Source organism: Delphinapterus leucas, chromosome 6, assembly GCF_059928025.1.
Source record: "Delphinapterus leucas isolate spDelLeu-1000000601 "Yukka" chromosome 6, BTC_Dleu_Yukka2, whole genome shotgun sequence".
NCBI classification, from domain to species: Eukaryota; Metazoa; Chordata; class Mammalia; order Artiodactyla; family Monodontidae; genus Delphinapterus; species Delphinapterus leucas.
Window position 1 is genome coordinate 60,959,518 of NC_143134.1, and position 18,068 is coordinate 60,977,585.

Genomic DNA, 18,068 nt, shown 5'->3' on the forward strand with positions numbered 1-18,068 from the left:
ACTGAGCCCCAAAAGGGTTAAATTATTTGCCCCAGGCAGCAAAGTTTGTAGGTGGCTGAGCTGATGTTCCAGTCTTCTTCGTATCATAGCAAAAGCTTAACCATGTTTTAGTTTTTGCTTTGTATGTTAACTTAAAGAAGAAATTCTCTTCATTTTCAAATTGGTTATTGTGAACACCGTTATCTTAGAAAAAATTGGCATTGCTGATCTGTACTTCAGTGACAATATTAAAATAAATCAAAACCAGAGTCAGAATACTTTCATGCATCAGGCTGTGCAACGACTCACGATGCCAAGCAAATGTACCATTTCAAGAGAGAGTAATTGCTTTCTCCCAGCCAATCATGGATTATTGTAAAAAAAAATAAATGTGATGGTAAAAAGCTGTTTGGCAAAGTCTCCTTTCCCTCTTGCAAGATCCAAACCTATGAATGTTTGAGAAAAATTCTTAACATCGCAAACAGGGCATGTTGACTCATTCAGTGAGGAAACACCTATAAAGTGCCTCCTACCTACAAAATACCGTGCCAGATGTGGTGGAGCTATAGAAATGAACAAAATATTTGTTGAGCACATAATATATGCCAGACATTTTATCTTCATAGTGATATTTGATCCTCATAAAATTCTGTGAGGTTGTTGATATTATGCTTAATTTACAGATAGGAAAATTGACACTCAAAAAAGTTGAGTGAACCTGTTCAAGATCAGTAACAGCTACTAAGTGGTTTACCCAGGACTTTAACCGTCTGTTCACTGCCAAATTCCATGTGGTTTGCACTATACTATGATCCTCCTCGTGGAACTTTCAGTCTAGGAGAGATTTACATGTAAACTACTAACTAATAATACAAGACAGTGAAATAATGATGTTTATCAAGGGATAACCAAAATTCAGGAAAAATTAATTCCAACTGAGAAATTGGAGAACGTTTCAAGAAGAACCTTCAAGGGTAAGAAAGACTCAGGTTGCTGGAGAGAGCAGGAGAAAACCATTCCAGACTGAAGGAACAACAGGATTCAGAGCATAGAGGCATGTTTGAGGACTAGGTCTGGGTCCACTGAGTGCAATCAGGATGCTGGATTAATGTTGAAAGGTCATAAAAGATAAAGTTGAAATAAAGAGTGTGTTTAAACTGTGAGGGGTCTTGAATACCATGCTAAGGAGTTTGAATAATTCTATCCCTCCTGGGGGGGTTAAGATTTTTTTTTTTAACTTTCTTTTTTAAAAAATTTTATTGAAGTATGGTTGACTTACAGTGTGTTAGTTTCAGGGGTACAGCACAGTGATTCAGTTATTCATATATATGTGTGTGTATATATATATATATATTCTTTTTCAGATTCTTTTCCCTTAGAGGTTATTGCAAAATAGTGAGTGTAGTTCCCTGTGGATACAGTAGGTCCTTGTTGGTCATCTATTTTATATATAGTAGTGTGTATGTGTTAATCCCAGCCTCCTAATTTATCCCTCCCCTGCCTTTCCCCTTTGGTAACCATAAATTTGTTTTCTATGTCTGTGGGTCTATTTCTGTTTTGTCGATAACTTCATCTGCATCTTTTTTTAGATTTTTGAGGAAGTGAATAACCTGATTTGACTTGTATTTTTTAAAAGATAACACCAGAGGTATGAAAAGTCAAAATGAGTTATTGGAGTTAGGGCTGATGGAAAGCATTGTGATGATGTAAGGAAATTATGAAAACTGGAGCAAAGTTAGGAACAGTGTGAATGACAGCTGTGGGACTAGGCTGTGGTCACTGTTTAGAAAATTTTGTAAGTACAAACTCTGGGACTTGGTGATGTGTTATATGTGGGTAGAGAAAGAGGAACCAAAAGTAATGTCGAGGTTTCCAGGATCTGTGACTGAGTGGAAAGAGGAAGAGAAAGCCCAGGTTGCTGGTAAAGGGAGGTGTAGAAGTAAAACCAGGAACATATTTTGTGTATTATATGCCTATTCTATAGCACCCATGACTGCATTAACTATAATTGTGATAATCATATTCTTAAGTTAGAATGAAAAATGGGTGGAGAATGTTCCATTTTTCACGTTCCTAATAACTCCCCAATCTTTTCACTGGAAGTGTTTTACAAAATGGCACGTTTTGAAAATCATAACTGTGACTGGATGATAGTGGGGTGGCTTTCTTTGGTGTCTTTTTGGTATTTCAAATTAATGGTAAAGATAATTTCTTTCCAGGTGGTGACAATCCATATCACTCCAGTAGATGACCAGCTTCCAAAAGAGGTTCCTGGAGTTTCTCGACATTTGGTTGTTAAGGAAACGGAGGTGGCCTGTATCACTAAGAAACATCTACATTTTGTAGATACAGAATCATATGACAGGGAGCTGCTCTACACAGTAACCACTCCTCCATTTTTCTCCTCTAGCCGCAGGTATCTCTACGAAGAGTCATCACCTGGGCTATTAGTTGAGGGTTGCGTTCTAGGATTGAGTTGAAAGTGTCAGTGTATACTACTGTGGTTCACTTGCTTTGTTGGTCACACATGAACTTATATTCAATTCAGCATTCTAATCTCAAACTTGTCTCATACCTCCCTTCAAAAGCTGTATTAATTGGCAAGTGGCCTGCAGCTTGTAGTGTCTTCAGCTTAGGGAGGCTTAAAACGGTCTTTAATCCCTTTTTCTAAAGAGAATATTTTTTTTCTCTTTAGTAAAATGTACTGAGTCTTCATCGCTTTATTTTTAGATATTGCAGCCCACAAAAGTGGTCATATTCTCTGATTCCAATCCAGAAAATATCATGAATATACCTTAGGTTTGTATTATCTACCAAAGGATAGTGAGGAAACGTTTTTAGGATGAGGATCTAACTACATCTTATTGTAGTGAGATTCCCTTTCATCATGTCGGAGCAGAAATTCTGTACATACTTTCTGCAGTCATGATGAGAATGGCATTCATGATACTAGACTTAAGGCTAGAACCTCCCCCCGCCTTGATATAAAGAGAGAATATAAAGATGGAACATTTGATTTCTTCCTACAGTGAGTACTTTTAGCTTCAGAAAATTTGGTTGTGGGCTACTATTTGATTTAATTTTTCTTACTGGGAAAGTTAGCTGATGTGTTCTCTTGTATTTTTGTTTAGACACTTGGATGCTGGGAAATTATTCATGGTAGACAGCATACCAAGGCTAACCAAAAACCCTGCAGCTCCAGGGTTGAAGTCATTCACTCAGGTATGATGCTATGCTCAAATGTTGAAAAACATGATGGAAGTGTCCTCTGAGAAGGTACAGTGCTCCTAACATTGCACTTGAGAGTATTGGCCTTTGACATCTGTCACAAGCAACAAATACTTGATGTCTGTATTCTTTCTGCTTGCACATTTCCATTAAGCAAGTGACATGTAACATTTGAAAATACTGATCAAGCTGGATATGATTGTAAAATCTTGTTATAGTTCAACACAGTCTTTTGCATCAGTTTAGGTCCCTGGCTTAGGGCTCTGATTTAGGGACCTGGTGCATATGTTTTTACTCCATCAAAGTTCATCCAATATCCTACCATCTTAGTTTCTTAGGGCTGCTATAGCCCAGTACCACAAACTAGGTGGCTTAAAAGAACAGAGATGTATTGTCTTACAGTTCTGAAACTAGAGGCTAGAAGTCTGAAACCAAGGTCTCAGGAGGGCCACCATCCTCCAAAACCCTGTTTGGTCGGGGGGAAGTGGGGTCTTACCTTACCTCTTTCCATTGTCTAGTGGTTTGCTGGCAATCAGACATTCCTTGACTGGTAGATCATCACTCCACTCTCTGCCTCTGTCACGTCATGGCTGTGTTCTCCCCGAGTCTCTCTCTTCTTATAAGGAATGAGTTATATTGGATTAAGGGCCCACCCTACTCCAGTATGGCCTTACCTTAACTAATTACATCTGCAACAACCCTGTTTCCAAGTAAGGTCACATGCTGAGGTACTGGGGGTTAGGACTTCAACGTATCTTTTTTTGTGGGGGACATAAGTCAGCGCATGCTATCTACTGCTTTCCAAAGTCCTTCATTAGCCCTCTCCCTGCTCCTGTGGCCTCTGCTCTGCAGACCTGACTAGAGGCATAGTAATGACGAGGGCTTAGGCAGCAGCTACCCCTGAGCTGCTGAATCTCACTGTAGTTACGGGTGTTATTAAATGAGTATGTCAACCTATGTGCTAAGTACTATTATTTTTTTCATTTTGTAGGTAAGGAAACAGAGACCTCGCAAGTTTAAGTAGCTTGACCAATATCACACAGCTACTTTGTGGCAGAGCTGGGTTAAAATGCAAGTCTCCTGTCTTTCACAGGGTTGCCTGGCTTCAAGCACTTGACGTAGTCACTTAATTTCTTTGTTCTTTTCCCTCCTGCTTTTAGAAAATGCGATTTGTAAGATAGAGCTTTTTATGATCTTCAAATGAATGATGGTGGCATTTACAATGTTCCCTATCAGTGAATGAGACGGGTATCTTAGACTTAGGTCTCTAAATGTCTCTCATCCTGGGAAATTGGCACCCACATGTCCGTCTTCATTTGCTTTGCAGCATGCTGTGAACTATATGAAAGTGGCCTACATGCCACCCATGCAAGATATAGGCCCCCACCCCCGACACGTCCAGTTTGCCTTTTCCGTCAGTAACCAGCACGGTGGCACTTTGTTCGGGATCTGCTTTAACATCACGATTCTTCCGGTGGACAATCAGGTCCCTGAGGTAGGCGTAATGCTTGATGTGAAGGATGAAAAGGCGGGGAAGACCTAAGGGAAGAAAGATTTTGAAAGACTTACTCAAAATGCTAACTTCTCTTTAGGCTCCTTCAAAGAACTTTTTATTTTCCAGCTACAGTGTAGGAAAAGAAAGCATGGGGAGGGGGAGTCCTTCACCTCCTATGGGACTTTCTATCTAAAAGATGAGATTTTCTAGTTGCTGAATTTGGCATTATTTTCAAAGCTTTATCAAAATCTCTTTCCTTTCCTTTCTGCCGAGTTTCATGTGTTGATCAGGTGAAGGGGATTAAATTAGGAGTCTCTTAGCAACCAGATAGGCTTATTTGCTCTCTCCGCAGGCCAGCTATGCTGTTCTGTCATCTAAATAAGCTCTTTAATTTTCTAAAATGAATTAAGATGGACCCTTGTATCCTATGCTGTTCCACTCCCCAGTGTTTGTGTAAAGCTTTAAAGCACTTGGGTCTCTCATTATAAATCAAACTACAAAGGCGATGCTACCTTGTGCATCTTATCTGCGAGGCTGGGATTCATGGTGAGAATTTGTTCCCTACCTGCTCCCTCCCCATCAGAGCACTAGAGTTAATGAGGGTGGCTATTCCTAGGTTTGCTTTTTCCCTCAAAAGTGGAAAGTGTGATTACCCATTCATTAGGAACCAGAGGGGACTAGAACGCACATGTGTCTCATCCCTAAGGAAAGAGGCCACCTTCCCAGGCAGCCACCTGGAATATGGCCAGGAAAGCACGGATGCTCCTTTTCCTTTGCTCTCCTCACCATCTCTACAGCTGCCCAAAGTTGTGGAGCAGAGGTCTCACCCTGCAGGACCAAGGGGCTTACCCAAACCACACAACTGTTTTGATGAGTCTAAATAATATTTGAAAATAATGAGTTGCCAACACTTAAACATCAGGAGGTTTTGTATCAAGTTTGGATTTCTGGCTTCTCTTGAAAATTTGGAAGCTCTGGCAACACTGAGTCCACTTCCCTACCCCCACCCCGCAGCAGCTGAACAGGGCACATTCTCCAGTCACCCAAGTCCCCACCCAACTCAAGACACCCATTTACATCACTGGCTTGACCCCGCCAGCCTCTGAGCTTGCAGTATTTGGTAGAAGATGGGCCCAAGAGCTCACAAAAAAGGAACGTAAACTATGTTCTTTGCCTCCTTCCCTGTCAGGGACCAGATCATGTTCCCTGTATAAAAAATAGCTTAGAATGTCTCTTAATTTTTAATTTTTTTATTTTTTTTTTTGCGGTACGCGGGCCTCTCACTGTTGTGGCCTGTCCCGTTGCGGAGCACAGGCTCCGGACGCGCAGGCTCAGCGGCCATGGCTCATGGGCCCAGCCGCTCCACGGCATGTGGGATCTTCCCGGACCGGGGTACGAACCTGTATCCCCTGCATCGGCAGGTGGACTCTCAACCACTGCGCCACCAGGGAAGCCCAGAATGTCTCTTAATTTGATTAGATTTTATTCAGACCATCCTTTTCTATGTATGAGATACATGCCCTGAAATAGCCCAGCATCTAAAGAAGCTAATGTGTGTTATAGAACAATCACAGAGAAACAGTTTTTTATGCCAAGCTGTCCAGCCTCTTGCTAGAGAAAGATGATCTGTGGTAAAAACCAGAAAGGGTGAAGTGAATAGTTACCTCCATCATTTGAAGGTAAATGGAATAGTTACGAGGACTTGGGGCTCAGGAGGCTTAGTGGCTTCTGTCTTTTTTCTACAGTGGATGAGACAAATGAAATAGTACTGTAGAGAACTGAGAATAGTAGAAATAAAATTAAATGAGTGGCTTCAGTGAACCTAGTCATGGGAGTGGTTCCCTGGTGTGAAAATCCACAGTTATCGCTGGGCTAAGTGATAACCGTTAGGGGATCTTGACACCATGCTGACCTGAAGTTCCAGAAATCCAAGCACTGGGTTCAGGCAGGGACTAGAAAGTGAATAATTAATGGGGGGGCAAATTAGCTTTTAGTTTTTTAAAGTTGTCCTGAAATACGTATATATTTTAAAATCGTCTAATGAGGCAAAGTATATTCCTTGAAACTTAGCATCTTGGGTTATTAATCGATGCAACCCAGGACAAAATGAGGTTGGCGGACATGGACCATGTTTCAGTGGTAATAATCCTCTTTAAATAAGAACTCCATTTATTTCTTTCTCCTACAGACAGTGAAAATGTAGGTTTGGCAAAATCAGAGTAAAGCACTTAGGAAGGGTGCGGGTGAGTGGCTGTAGGGAGAAAAGGCTCTTACTTTATGTCATCCTTTGCTGGCAGAAGTAGTTTATTACAGAATACAAGGCAGCTGTCCCAGGGAGCATGGTCTCATCATTTCCATGATCCAAGGAGCTGCCCTTGGGGCGGCTGTGCCCTGGTGGGTGGGAGGATGGAGCAGGGCTCTCGGTGGAGGCTGTGATTTCTTGCTCACTTCCCTTTCCTCTGCCCATTTCTCGGGCCTCCGTCCTCTTTACCAGCTCTTGCCTTGGGGAGTGCTCTCCTTTCTAGGAGTGGCAGCTGCTCTGAAGAGAGTAGCTGCTTCCTCGGAGAACCCTGTGTCCTCACGTTAGCAGAGCGCTCACCCCAGATCGTGTGTGAGGAGCCCTCAGAGCCCATGACTTGGTAGCCCAACTGTATCTCCCTGTTTTTGCTTCTGTGTAGTAAAACAAATATGAGAAAATGATAGGTTAGACAAAGTTAGCAGATTTTCCTACTGTAGGGTCTCGGAGTGCTGCATACACTTACGAATCTTATAAACCTCCAAGGTGAAGGTACCGCATGCGACTATTTTCTAGATGTGTTTGACCATGGAACACTTCTTGCCAACTCCCAATGTGATGATAAAATAGCCCAAGCCCTTCTAACTTGCCTTTTACTTTCAAGTAAATTTTTATTGAGCGGTGAGTTTTTCTGTTAGAGAAAATTATCTTTATGGCTTTAATATTTAAGTCTAATGCTTGAATAAATCTATTTCCTATGAAATCTTCAATTTCTAGTCTTTAATTTCCCTGTTCTACTTCCATATCTAAAACACTCACTACCCTGATGCTTAAAAGCTCCAGTCAATTTCCCGAGTCTTTAAGAATTTTTAGGGTGTAAAAAGAGATGGATTCTTTCTCTAGGGGAATTTGATGTAGGTTTTGTTCATTTTGTAGATTAAGGTACATATGTGCCGAGCAATGGTAGGTGTGGACACGATGAGGAATGTTATTATTTTCTCAGTTTAGCACCAGTGATGGTAAATCTGACTGCTGCCTCTACTCTACAGGGTCTGAGATCAGTGAAATGCAGATGCTTTCAGGTTTCTAGATCTGCCTTGTTTCTTTGTGTCCATCAATGTTTAAAATTGGAAGCATTTAGTAAAAAATACTTTTCAGCCAGGATGTTCAGCTATGAACTTGTTCCCTTTAGCACATTCTTGAAAGTTTGATTGACATGTGAAAATGGTGCTGGAAGTTTTCTGTTGGTTTCATGAGCTCTGTCTTCAGGTACACCTCATGGAACAAGGCTTTAAATGTTTCCTTCCTTCTTTCTAGGTATTTACCAACCCTCTGAGAGTGGCTGAGGGAAGTCAGTGTGTCATCAGCACAGAGCATGTCCTGGTTTCTGACGTGGACACCAAACTGGACAACATCCACCTCACCCTGCAGAGACAGCCTCAGCACGGAAGGGTGGAGCTGAATGGATTTCCTCTAAACACAGGGGCCATATTTTCTTGGGGAGACCTCCAGGCCTTAAAAGTTAGGTCAGAACATTTCCTGGCTTCTTTGTTTTACATGCTTTGGCTCCCATCTGAATCAGTTGTGAGGCAGTGTAAGAAGTTTGTCCAATTCTTTCAGGGGTAGCAACATGCCACCTAATACTTTTCCAGGGTCAGTTGAAAATTAGAAATGACAATCCTTTAGTTTCCCCCCAAGGCATTTTCTTTCCCTCTGGCTTGCTGTACTGGTAGGAATGACATTATGAATATTTGAGCAACAAAAATTCGATTACCATGAATATTAAATTTGCTGCAACTGCACATATCACAAGGGGTAACAATCAAACTAGATGAATAGAGTCTGAAATAATCTATAAGGCTAATCTACATAATTGAACTTGGTTTCAAGAAAAGCCTATTTCTTAACCCTGGCAACTCTGGGATAGAATTCTGTTGATCGAAGTCTTTGGTGTGAATTTTTAATCCATTCTACCAGGGAGGGGATTTGAGGGCAAATAAGTAGGGTAGGTTGGGTAGGTAGGACATGGAATAGTACTTGGGTCTCTTACAGTCAGGGGTGGAGTAATCCCTGTCTCATGGTCCTACAGTAGTTCCCCTCACCTTGAGGACTTTCATTTCTTCTACCTAATGCAGTTATGTAAAAAAACTTTTTCTTTAAAATCTAGTAAAACACCTTCTCTGTAAAACAATGCAAGATACTCAAAAGCAGTGGTCAGGTAGACAAACATACTGGTTAATTTCTCACTTGTACAAGTTCAAGTTATAAATGGGAATTTTGTCCTTTTTGATAAAGTGTAGTAGAAGGTATGAGGCATCAAATGCTTAGTTCTACATTTAGAAATTGATGGAAGGAGGATTTGTGTACAGGAAGATCATTTTCATCCAACGGTTTAGTTACACTGCTTTATTTACAGTTTCCAATATCTTAACCTCTTTTCACTACTCTTATCCTCATTAAAATTTCCTTTTTCCCCCAAGATCTCAGCTCTTTCCTACCTGTTAGAAAGAGAGCTTTGTTTAGGTAATTCTTAGTAGGGAATGAACAATGGATAGAAAAAAAAAAAGTACCAGTGTTTGCCAGCACGTATATTTCAAGCATTCTTCTAGAGACTTGCAATTATGGTTTTTTTTCATTAAACTTCACAGCAATCAAACCTGACAAGGTAGATGGTTCTATTCTCATATTATAGTTGAAATAACTAAGACACGAAGAGGTTAAGGTCACTTAGCTAGTGTGTGCAGGACTCTGGTTTTGAAAGAAGTTCTGTTTGGTTCTATAGCCATGCATTTGGATGTGTACTCCTAGACCTATTTGGCCCTTTTAGAGGCATTAGCATGGTAAGTATATTTGAATTAGCACATTATCACATATCAATCCACTTTTGATGAAGATATCAGGGAATATGACAAAATAAAGCATAGGAGGCAGTGTTGGGAGGGAAACTGGGAGTAGGAGGTGGGCTTTCTCCACCACTGGAATCGAATCCCTAGCTAGTGTATGGGTGAGTCTAGTCCTGAGTAAAACACCTTTTAGCCCTGGAATTTTTTCATATGTAAACGTTACATATGTTCAATATACAATACAATTTTTTTTTGCGGTTCGCGGGCCTCTCACTGCTGTGGCCTCTCCCGTTGCAGAGCATGGGCTCCGGGTGCGCAGGCTCAGCGACCATGGCTCACGGGCCCAGCCGCTCCGCGGCACGTGGGATCTTCCCGGACCAGGGCACAAACCCGTGTCCCCTGCATCGACAGGCGGACTCTCAACCACTGCGCCACCAGAGAAGCCCTAAAGCAACTTTTAATTTCATTTCCTAGAACTTATTTCCATAACTCAGTGTCTTGAACGGATCACTGATAAGCTAAAAATTTGACTCTATTCAACAATTATTTAGAACTTACTGTGTATCACTACAGTGGACTGAAGAGTAAATGGAAAGTCTAGAATTAGACAATTCATTTAAGAAACTTGACTGAGAATTAAAAGGAAATAGGGTCAAGGCAAGACCAAGAAAAAATATATATATACATTTTTTGTAAATTTATTTATTTAGTTTTGGCTGTGTTGGGTCTTCACTGCTGCGTGTGGGCTTTCTCTCGTTGTGGCGAGAGGTGGCTTCTCTTGTGGAGCACGGGCTCTAGGCACACGGACTTCAGTAGTTGTGGCATGTGGGCTCAGTAGTTGTGGCTTGCAGGCTCTAGAGCGCACCTTAATCATTGTGGCACATGGGCTTAGTTGCTCCGTGGCATGTGGGATCTTCCCAGACCAGGGATTGAACCTGTGTCTCCTGCAATGGCAGGTGGATTCTTAACCACTGCACCACCAGGGAAGTCCCAAAAAAATACTTTTAAGTCTAGAGAAATTCAAGAATCTTTATAGGTTCAGAGGAAAAGAGTTAGTAAATGGCAAGGGGGAAGTGGCAGGAGAGAGGCAATGAATAATCCAAAGATAAAGTTTTAGGGCAGAGCTGAATCAATCCAGAGCACAGGCAGAAGGAATAACCTTAAAAGTGGGGGAGGAGGGAGAATTACCAAAATCCACGTAGTGTCCGACTTTTACCTGTCACTGCTCAGTCTCAGTGTCCCCTTTGCCCCCAGCAGTGTTTTCGGTAAGTAGGCAGAGCTACACCCACTGGTTCCCATTTTTACAGTGACAGTTTGAAGAGCTGCTTTTTGATTTGGGGACAAGTTATGAATGCATAAACACATTTTTCCAGGGTGGAGCAATTTTACATTTAAGGATACTTGAGTACGGTAGTTACATATGTGACTTCATGATTATGCTGGGGTTTTGGTTATTTATTTATTTGTTGAACATATGGCCAAAACCATGGAAAAGCTCTTGTGACAGGAATCTCAGTGCACTCTCACAGTGGCCTTGAGAGGTTAGTGACAGCTGTCATCCCCACAGGTATCAGCATGATGGATCTGAGATGCTTCAGGATGACATACTACTGGAGGTCACAGATGGCATAAATGCAGCAGAATGTGTGCTATACATTGAGGTACGTAGTAAGTTTCCTCCATGGTTCATATAGAAACAAACCTTCTAGTTTGGAAGCCTCTTGGGGTCTCTGATAGAAATTGAAGCACATGGACTTCAAAGCAAGAAGGTGTCTGCTTACATCTTTGATTATGTCAGGACAGGCAATAGAGAGCAAAGTTATATTGGTGAAATGGGCATATGAGTTTCTTGTGCCAATCAGTTTAAAGGTAGAACTACTCTGACCTCAAACCCAGAGACTTAATTTAAAAAGCAGTCATTTCCATGTATAAATTATTTCTAATATTTTTGATCTGTAACGTCCAGAAATATTTATTTAGCAGTTGGACAGGTTAGGCTAGCATTGCTGGGCTTTTCCCTGTTGTGTGCAAGGAGCCATATCTATATGTGCGATGTGACCCTTTGTGAATTCCTGTACTATATATCCCTGGCCTGTTTGAAATGATAATTTTCCCCCTTTTGACAAATGAAGGAAAATCTGCACATAAAGGTTGTGTACATGCTCAAAGGCCTGATGGGAACCCCCGAGTTTCTCTGTTGGGTGACCATCCATGTCCACAAGCATAACTCATAGGATGCAGGTATTTATAGTTAGTGACAAAGGAAGGTCAGCAGAAGACTTACCACACTTCCTGAAGATCCACTAATTATTCTTACCGTACCAAATTCTATTTCTGTTTCAATTCTGTCAGTTCTTTGTAGTATGAAATTATTATTAATGGCCATAATAATGTGTTTGTAAGATATTTTACAGTTAATAATTAAGAATGATCACATCATTCTAGTGTTTTAAGAAGTACACAGAAAAGGAATTATCCCCATCCTATAGCAAAGGTCTGAGAAGGTTCAATGACTTGTCCAAAGCCATAAACTTGACCATGTAGACCTGGGCTGGCATCTCCACTCTGGTACTCAGGCCAGCATTCTTTCCTCCTCACCACTGCCCAGATCTAAATTAACAGGTGATTGTAATTACCATGCTCGCTAACATTTCCTGAGCACTTATCCATGCCAGCCACAGTGCATAGCCACTTCTTTTCATTTTTTCCAGTTAGTTCTAATGATGGTCTTGTATCTAGATGAAAAGCAGTACGTTATTTCAGCCTCAAAAAGGAGAGTTTTCTTTATTGGCAGACTTTTACATATAAAGAAAGCTTTGCTGAGTTAATTTTTTTTCCTGAAAAGCAAATTTATGGTGAAAACCCCAACTCTGTCTTCTGTCCATGACCATCTTCTCATTAATGACCCTAAGCAGTGAATTTGGGGAAAAGAATTTGTGTATTATTACTTTTGAGACAAAAGGGCATAGCCTTTGGAAACCAATCAGAGCTTCAGGAAAGTTTTAGACAATTATGTGTGATTCTTTTTTCATTCAGGAGGAATGTTTTTAATTCTATTGCCTTTGGACTTTTTATGCATTTGAAAGCTGAGGATATTTTGTGAACTGCTGCAAGGTGATGATCATGAATGTATTGGTGAGATTGATCAGATGGAGTCAAGAACAATAATAAAGAAGGTCTTCACTGAATCTACGCAGAGGACTTGAACAAAGATATTGTTTCCTAATAAGCCAATAGAAAATGGAATAGAGTATTGCATACTTTTCTATCTTTAGTTAAATAAATAAACCTGGGTTTCCATCACCCCATCTCTCTACCTGTTAAAGGAAAGTGTCTTCATAATTTCATGTATATTTGTTGTCAAGTTGTTAGCCTGTTGAAACAGTAGGGTAACCAGGGCATATATACGTAGTTACATTCATTCATTCGTTTATTCCATAAATACTTAATAAGTGCCTGCTATATGCCAGGTCCTATGCTAAATTCTTGGGCTGTGTTGATGAACAAGATAAATAAACTTCCTCTTCTTTTAGAGTTATGGGCAAGGGATGAAGGCAGGCTTTAAACAGATTATCACTGAAATAATTAGTTAAAATGTGGATATGTTCTACACGTGAACAGGGTACTAAAAGAGAGTAAACAAGGGAAGTTTCTTAGTGAGTCTGAGTTGTCAAGAAGTTTTCCTGGAAGAATCCATATGTAACCTGAAGGAGGAGGTAGCCAAGCAAAGAGCTACGGGAGAACATACCAGGCAAGGGACAGACAGAAGATGCAAAGACGGGGGCAAAGGCCTGACATGTGTGGAACACAGTGTCTTGGGGGTAGAAATGGACAGGAGTGGCAAAGGAACCCCATAGCATGAGATGAAGCCGAAGACATCCTAGGAGAAGCTCTGGGAAGCCATTGAAGGTTCCCACAGTGTGATGACTTGATGAAAGCCATGTTTGAAAAAGATCACATTGGCTAAAGCGTGGGGCAAGGAGATGTAGGGGTGACGGTATTCACAGGCCAGACTTGATAAATGAATGTGCAGCACACACCGAGTTGTGGTCGTGAACTCAGAGGAGGACTGTCCTTCATTCCTGTTTAGAAGACATACTTTTTCACATTTCTACAAAATCTTTTAAAATTTGGACAGCCAGTGTGATCCAATGTTGCTTTTTTTCCCTTTCTACTTGGAAATTTATTTTCATGACGGTGAGAGAAAAATGCTTTATCAAGTCGAAAACTGGCATTGATTGAATGGCTGTGGGGTTTCAGATTTAACTCAAAATGTTTGAAATGCAGCTGCTGCTTATTATAAGTCCAAAGAAACTTCCTGGGTGGCAGGAAGTTGAGAGTAGAGGAAAGCCTTGTAGTCATCAAGTAATTTGAAATATAAATAACTTTGATGTGGTAAATGTAAATGCTCAGACCACAAGGACTAGATTTCCTGTAGAATATGGGTAAATTTAGCAAAGGAGGATAGGGGCTTGGGTGAAGGATGCTTTATATCACATTTATATTTTGTCTGTCTTGAAACAAACGAGAGCTTTGAGTCCCAAACCATAACCATACTCTCCCATTCCTACCTAAAATGTCTCTCATGTGGGTCATTTCTTGCAAGTTGGTTCATATGGGGAAAGTTAACAGATACAGATGGCTTGGCCAAATTCCATGGCTATTGTTTCACGTGTCTGGAAGATTGAAAATGCCTGTCATTCCAGTTATGAGCTATGAGTTACCAGTTGGGCAATTTGTCATTGCTCTTTTTTCTTGAAAACATGCATTTTTTTTCCTGCTTAGGTGTTGCCTGTAAATGATGAGCCACCGGTCCTAAAGGCAGACCTCATTCCCGTGATGCACTGCTCAGAGGGTGAAGAGGTGGTCATTACCTCTGAATACATTTTTGCTACTGATGTGGACAGTGATGATATGAAACTGATGTTCATGATTGTTCGAGAACCTCAGCGTGGGACAGTGAGGAAAGCTGGGGTCACAGTGCGTCAGTTTTCTCAGGGAGATGTTATGGCAGGGGCTGTGACGTACAAACACACAGGTAAGTGACAGTACTGTGACTAGTCTGAGAGTGGGGATGCAGCAACATGACAGAGTCTTAGCCCACTCCTTGCTGTGGGCTCTGATAATCTAACAGTCTTAATGCTTGCTTCCATTAAAAGAGTGGCCGCCCATCTCCCATTTTCAAGCATGATCACCATATTCAGAAGTATTTCTTGATCTCAGTAATATAATGAATTTCACAGAGTTGAGAAAGATCAAGTGTTATTGCTGCTCTGCTCCTGATGCTTCCACATAGACCGTCAATTCACCCTGGCTTGTCCTCATTCCTGTTTTGGTCAATATGAAGAAGATTATTTGACCATCTCAGCTTCTGGCTCCCTAAATCATAACAGAAATGCCTGAAGTAGGCTCCCTAAGATAATTATCTTATTAGCTGTAAAAGTTTCCTGATTATCAGCTAGCTCCTAAGAAGAAACCGGTCTGACCTTTGAGTTCTTGAAAAGCAAAGATCGTGTCTTACACTTTTGTGTAACTTGTCCACAGCACATGACAGTGGTGGACATAGATGAGAGATACAGTAAATGCTAGTTTATTAGCACTGTAGTTACATTTCTGGCATTGCATTATATTGTTATCCGGATGGCATTTGTTCCTTATGTAAAATGTTCATGTAAAGAAGATGTGAATTCAACATCTGATGTCTGCGAGGCACAGTAGTAGGCACTGTGGCTTTACAAAGGAGTATAACCCAAACCCTACTATGAAGGACTTTTGATTTAAAGGAGTAAGACAGACACATTCCCATGAAAAGATGACAGCGTGACACATCTGCCCATCACCACATCACCACCCCTCCCACATCTGATTTCTGGGTTGGGGGCACTTCCTCAGTAATAATACATCTACTTCCTCTACCTAAGTTTTATCACACTCCATTACAATTTCACGTTTACTCATCCATATGCCTCTCTAACCTGGAAGTTCCATGGGGGAAGTATGGTTGGGTGTGGGAGGCCAGGTGAGTGATACAAGAAATAAGAGGTATCAGAATTCAAATCATTTTCTTATTTGAAGAGACAGAGAGAGAGAGAATACAAGCAGGGAGGTGGGAGGGAATTCAAGGAGGGGGATTGAGATAGCAAAGGATTCATTTGGACATGGGAGAAAACATTTTGAAATAATATTTTTATGTGTACTTTAAAAAACAGTGATTCATTGGGATACCAGTTCTTAATCACTCCACTAAACATCTTTTTTCTTTAAATGCTATCTCTTTATCTTCTTCTTTATGTTAAGTCTTAGGAAAGGTTTCATTGGCTCTTTCCTTGTCCTGAGGAGCTTAGCCCACTTGTTCGATGTCTCTCAATGTCTCTCAAGAGTTTACAGCTAGGTGCTTCTTTTTAATTTCCCCAGTAGTTCTCAGACTAGCAGAAAAGTGATCCAAAGACCAGTGATTGTTGATTTTTACATAATTTTAACATCTTTGGCAGGCTCACACAGCATAGATAAATTAGTGGTGAGATGAATCTGTCTTCTCTTCCTGCGCTTTGTTCCAGACGTTAAGCAACAGTTGTACATATGTATAACTCTCTTCTAGTGTGGTGGCCATAGAAGAGAGTGTTGACACATTTTTTTCATAAGACCTAGTGGGACACTGGGGCAAATTGTTTCAGATAGACTTTTTTGTTAATAAATTAACAGAGGGGCAGAGTCAAGATGGCATACTAGGAGGACGCTGAATTCGCGTCTCCTCACAACTAGGGCACCTACTAGGCACCAGTGGGACCACGGAAACCTAAGGGGATGGGAGGAACCCCCAGTGACTGGGTAGGATGCGAGGTATGGGGGAAGTGAAGGGGGAGAAGAAGTGGAGGGGGGATGGGACTGGAACCCCTGCTGAAGGGTGGCTGGGGGAGGGGAAGGGATCCCATGCCTGAAGGGGAAAATTGGGGGACCATTGGGAGGGCAGAGGATCAAAAGGGAGCGTGGCCAGGTTTCCCCTGCCCACTTGGGCCCCCAGGAACCTGCTGAGATCCGGGGCCTGATCCTCTGCCCACCTGAGGCCCCCTCCAGCTGCGCAGGTCCTGAGGGAGTGGGAGGGAGGGAAGGGGGAGCAAAAGTGGGATCGGCAGCCCTGAGGGGCAGCTGGGGGAGGGGAGGAGTTCTTACACCCAGCGGGACCCACCCACAGTTAGGGGTCCAGCGGCAACGGGGGAGACCCTGGGGGAGATGGTGGGGGAGGGGAATGGAGGAATGGAAGGGAATGGAGCCAGTGCTTTCCCTGTCCACTTAGGCACCGGGGAGCCTACTGGGCTCTTGGGCCTAATCCTCTGCCCTCAGAGCCTCCCTCCTGCTGCTCAGAGCCCAAGCCCCGCCTCTACACCCCCCACCCAGGGCCCCACCTCTGCACTCGGAGACCCCCTCCAACGCGCTGGGTCTAAACTCCACCCACACACCCTGACCCAGGGCCTTACCTCCAAACTCCAGAACTCCACACTCCAGAGGCCCTCCTTTCCACGTGCTGCCTCTCCCCTTCCGAGCAGGTCCTAAGCAGATGCCCCGCCCCATGCTTGAATGTCTCCCTGCCTAGGCCCTGCCCCTAGGGCCTTTTCTGGCTACGTGGGCCCTGAGCCTAGGCCCCACCCCACACTCAAACGTCACCCACCCACCCGCCTAGGTCCCACCCCACCCTAAACCACTCCCCTGCCTAAGTTCCACCCCCACCTAAACTCCACCCCCATAGCCAAGGCTTTTTTTCTCTTTTAGATTGGGGTCCTGTTTTACGATGTTGATTCATTGTTGTTGATTCTTTTATATTTTTCCTAGTAAATCTTTTCTTCTAATTTTATTTTATGCTTTACATTTTGTTATTGTTCTCTCCTTTTGGCTCGTTCCCCCCCACCTTTTTTTCTTTTCTCTGTTGTGGTTTTATTTTACCTTGTTGCAGGTGTTTCGATTATAGTTTTATTTTTCCTAATATATTTTTTATCATTCCAATTTTATTTTGTTTTTTATTCTTTGATATTGTACTGCTCCTTTTTTTTTTTTTTTTTTTTTTTTACCGTGCCATGAAGCTTGTGAGATTTTGGTTCCCAGGCCGGAGGTTGGGCCTGAGCTCCTGTGGTGGGAGCTCCGAGTACAAATTGCTGGACTAACAGAGAACCTCACACCCCAGGGAATATCAATCTGAGTGAGGCCTCCTGGAGGACCTCATCTGAGCACCAAGATCAAGCTCTGTCTGCCTGCCTGCAAACTCCACTGCTGGACATCTCAGGCCAAACAACCA

The 18,068-nt window shown here is 42.1% G+C and overlaps 1 protein-coding gene across 1 annotated transcript in view; it reads left to right on the top strand.

Annotated features, from left to right (window-relative positions):
* The window catches only part of FREM1 (FRAS1 related extracellular matrix 1), a 178,230-nt gene that overhangs the window by 67,214 nt on the left and 92,948 nt on the right, over positions 1-18,068 (top strand). Inside the window, exons 10-15 of the mRNA XM_089913219.1 lie at positions 2,199-2,395; positions 3,111-3,201; positions 4,535-4,702; positions 8,256-8,464; positions 11,349-11,442; positions 14,567-14,819. Coding sequence (XP_089769345.1) covers positions 2,199-2,395; positions 3,111-3,201; positions 4,535-4,702; positions 8,256-8,464; positions 11,349-11,442; positions 14,567-14,819 — 1,012 coding nt within the window. The remainder of the gene's footprint in view (positions 1-2,198; positions 2,396-3,110; positions 3,202-4,534; positions 4,703-8,255; positions 8,465-11,348; positions 11,443-14,566; positions 14,820-18,068) is intronic.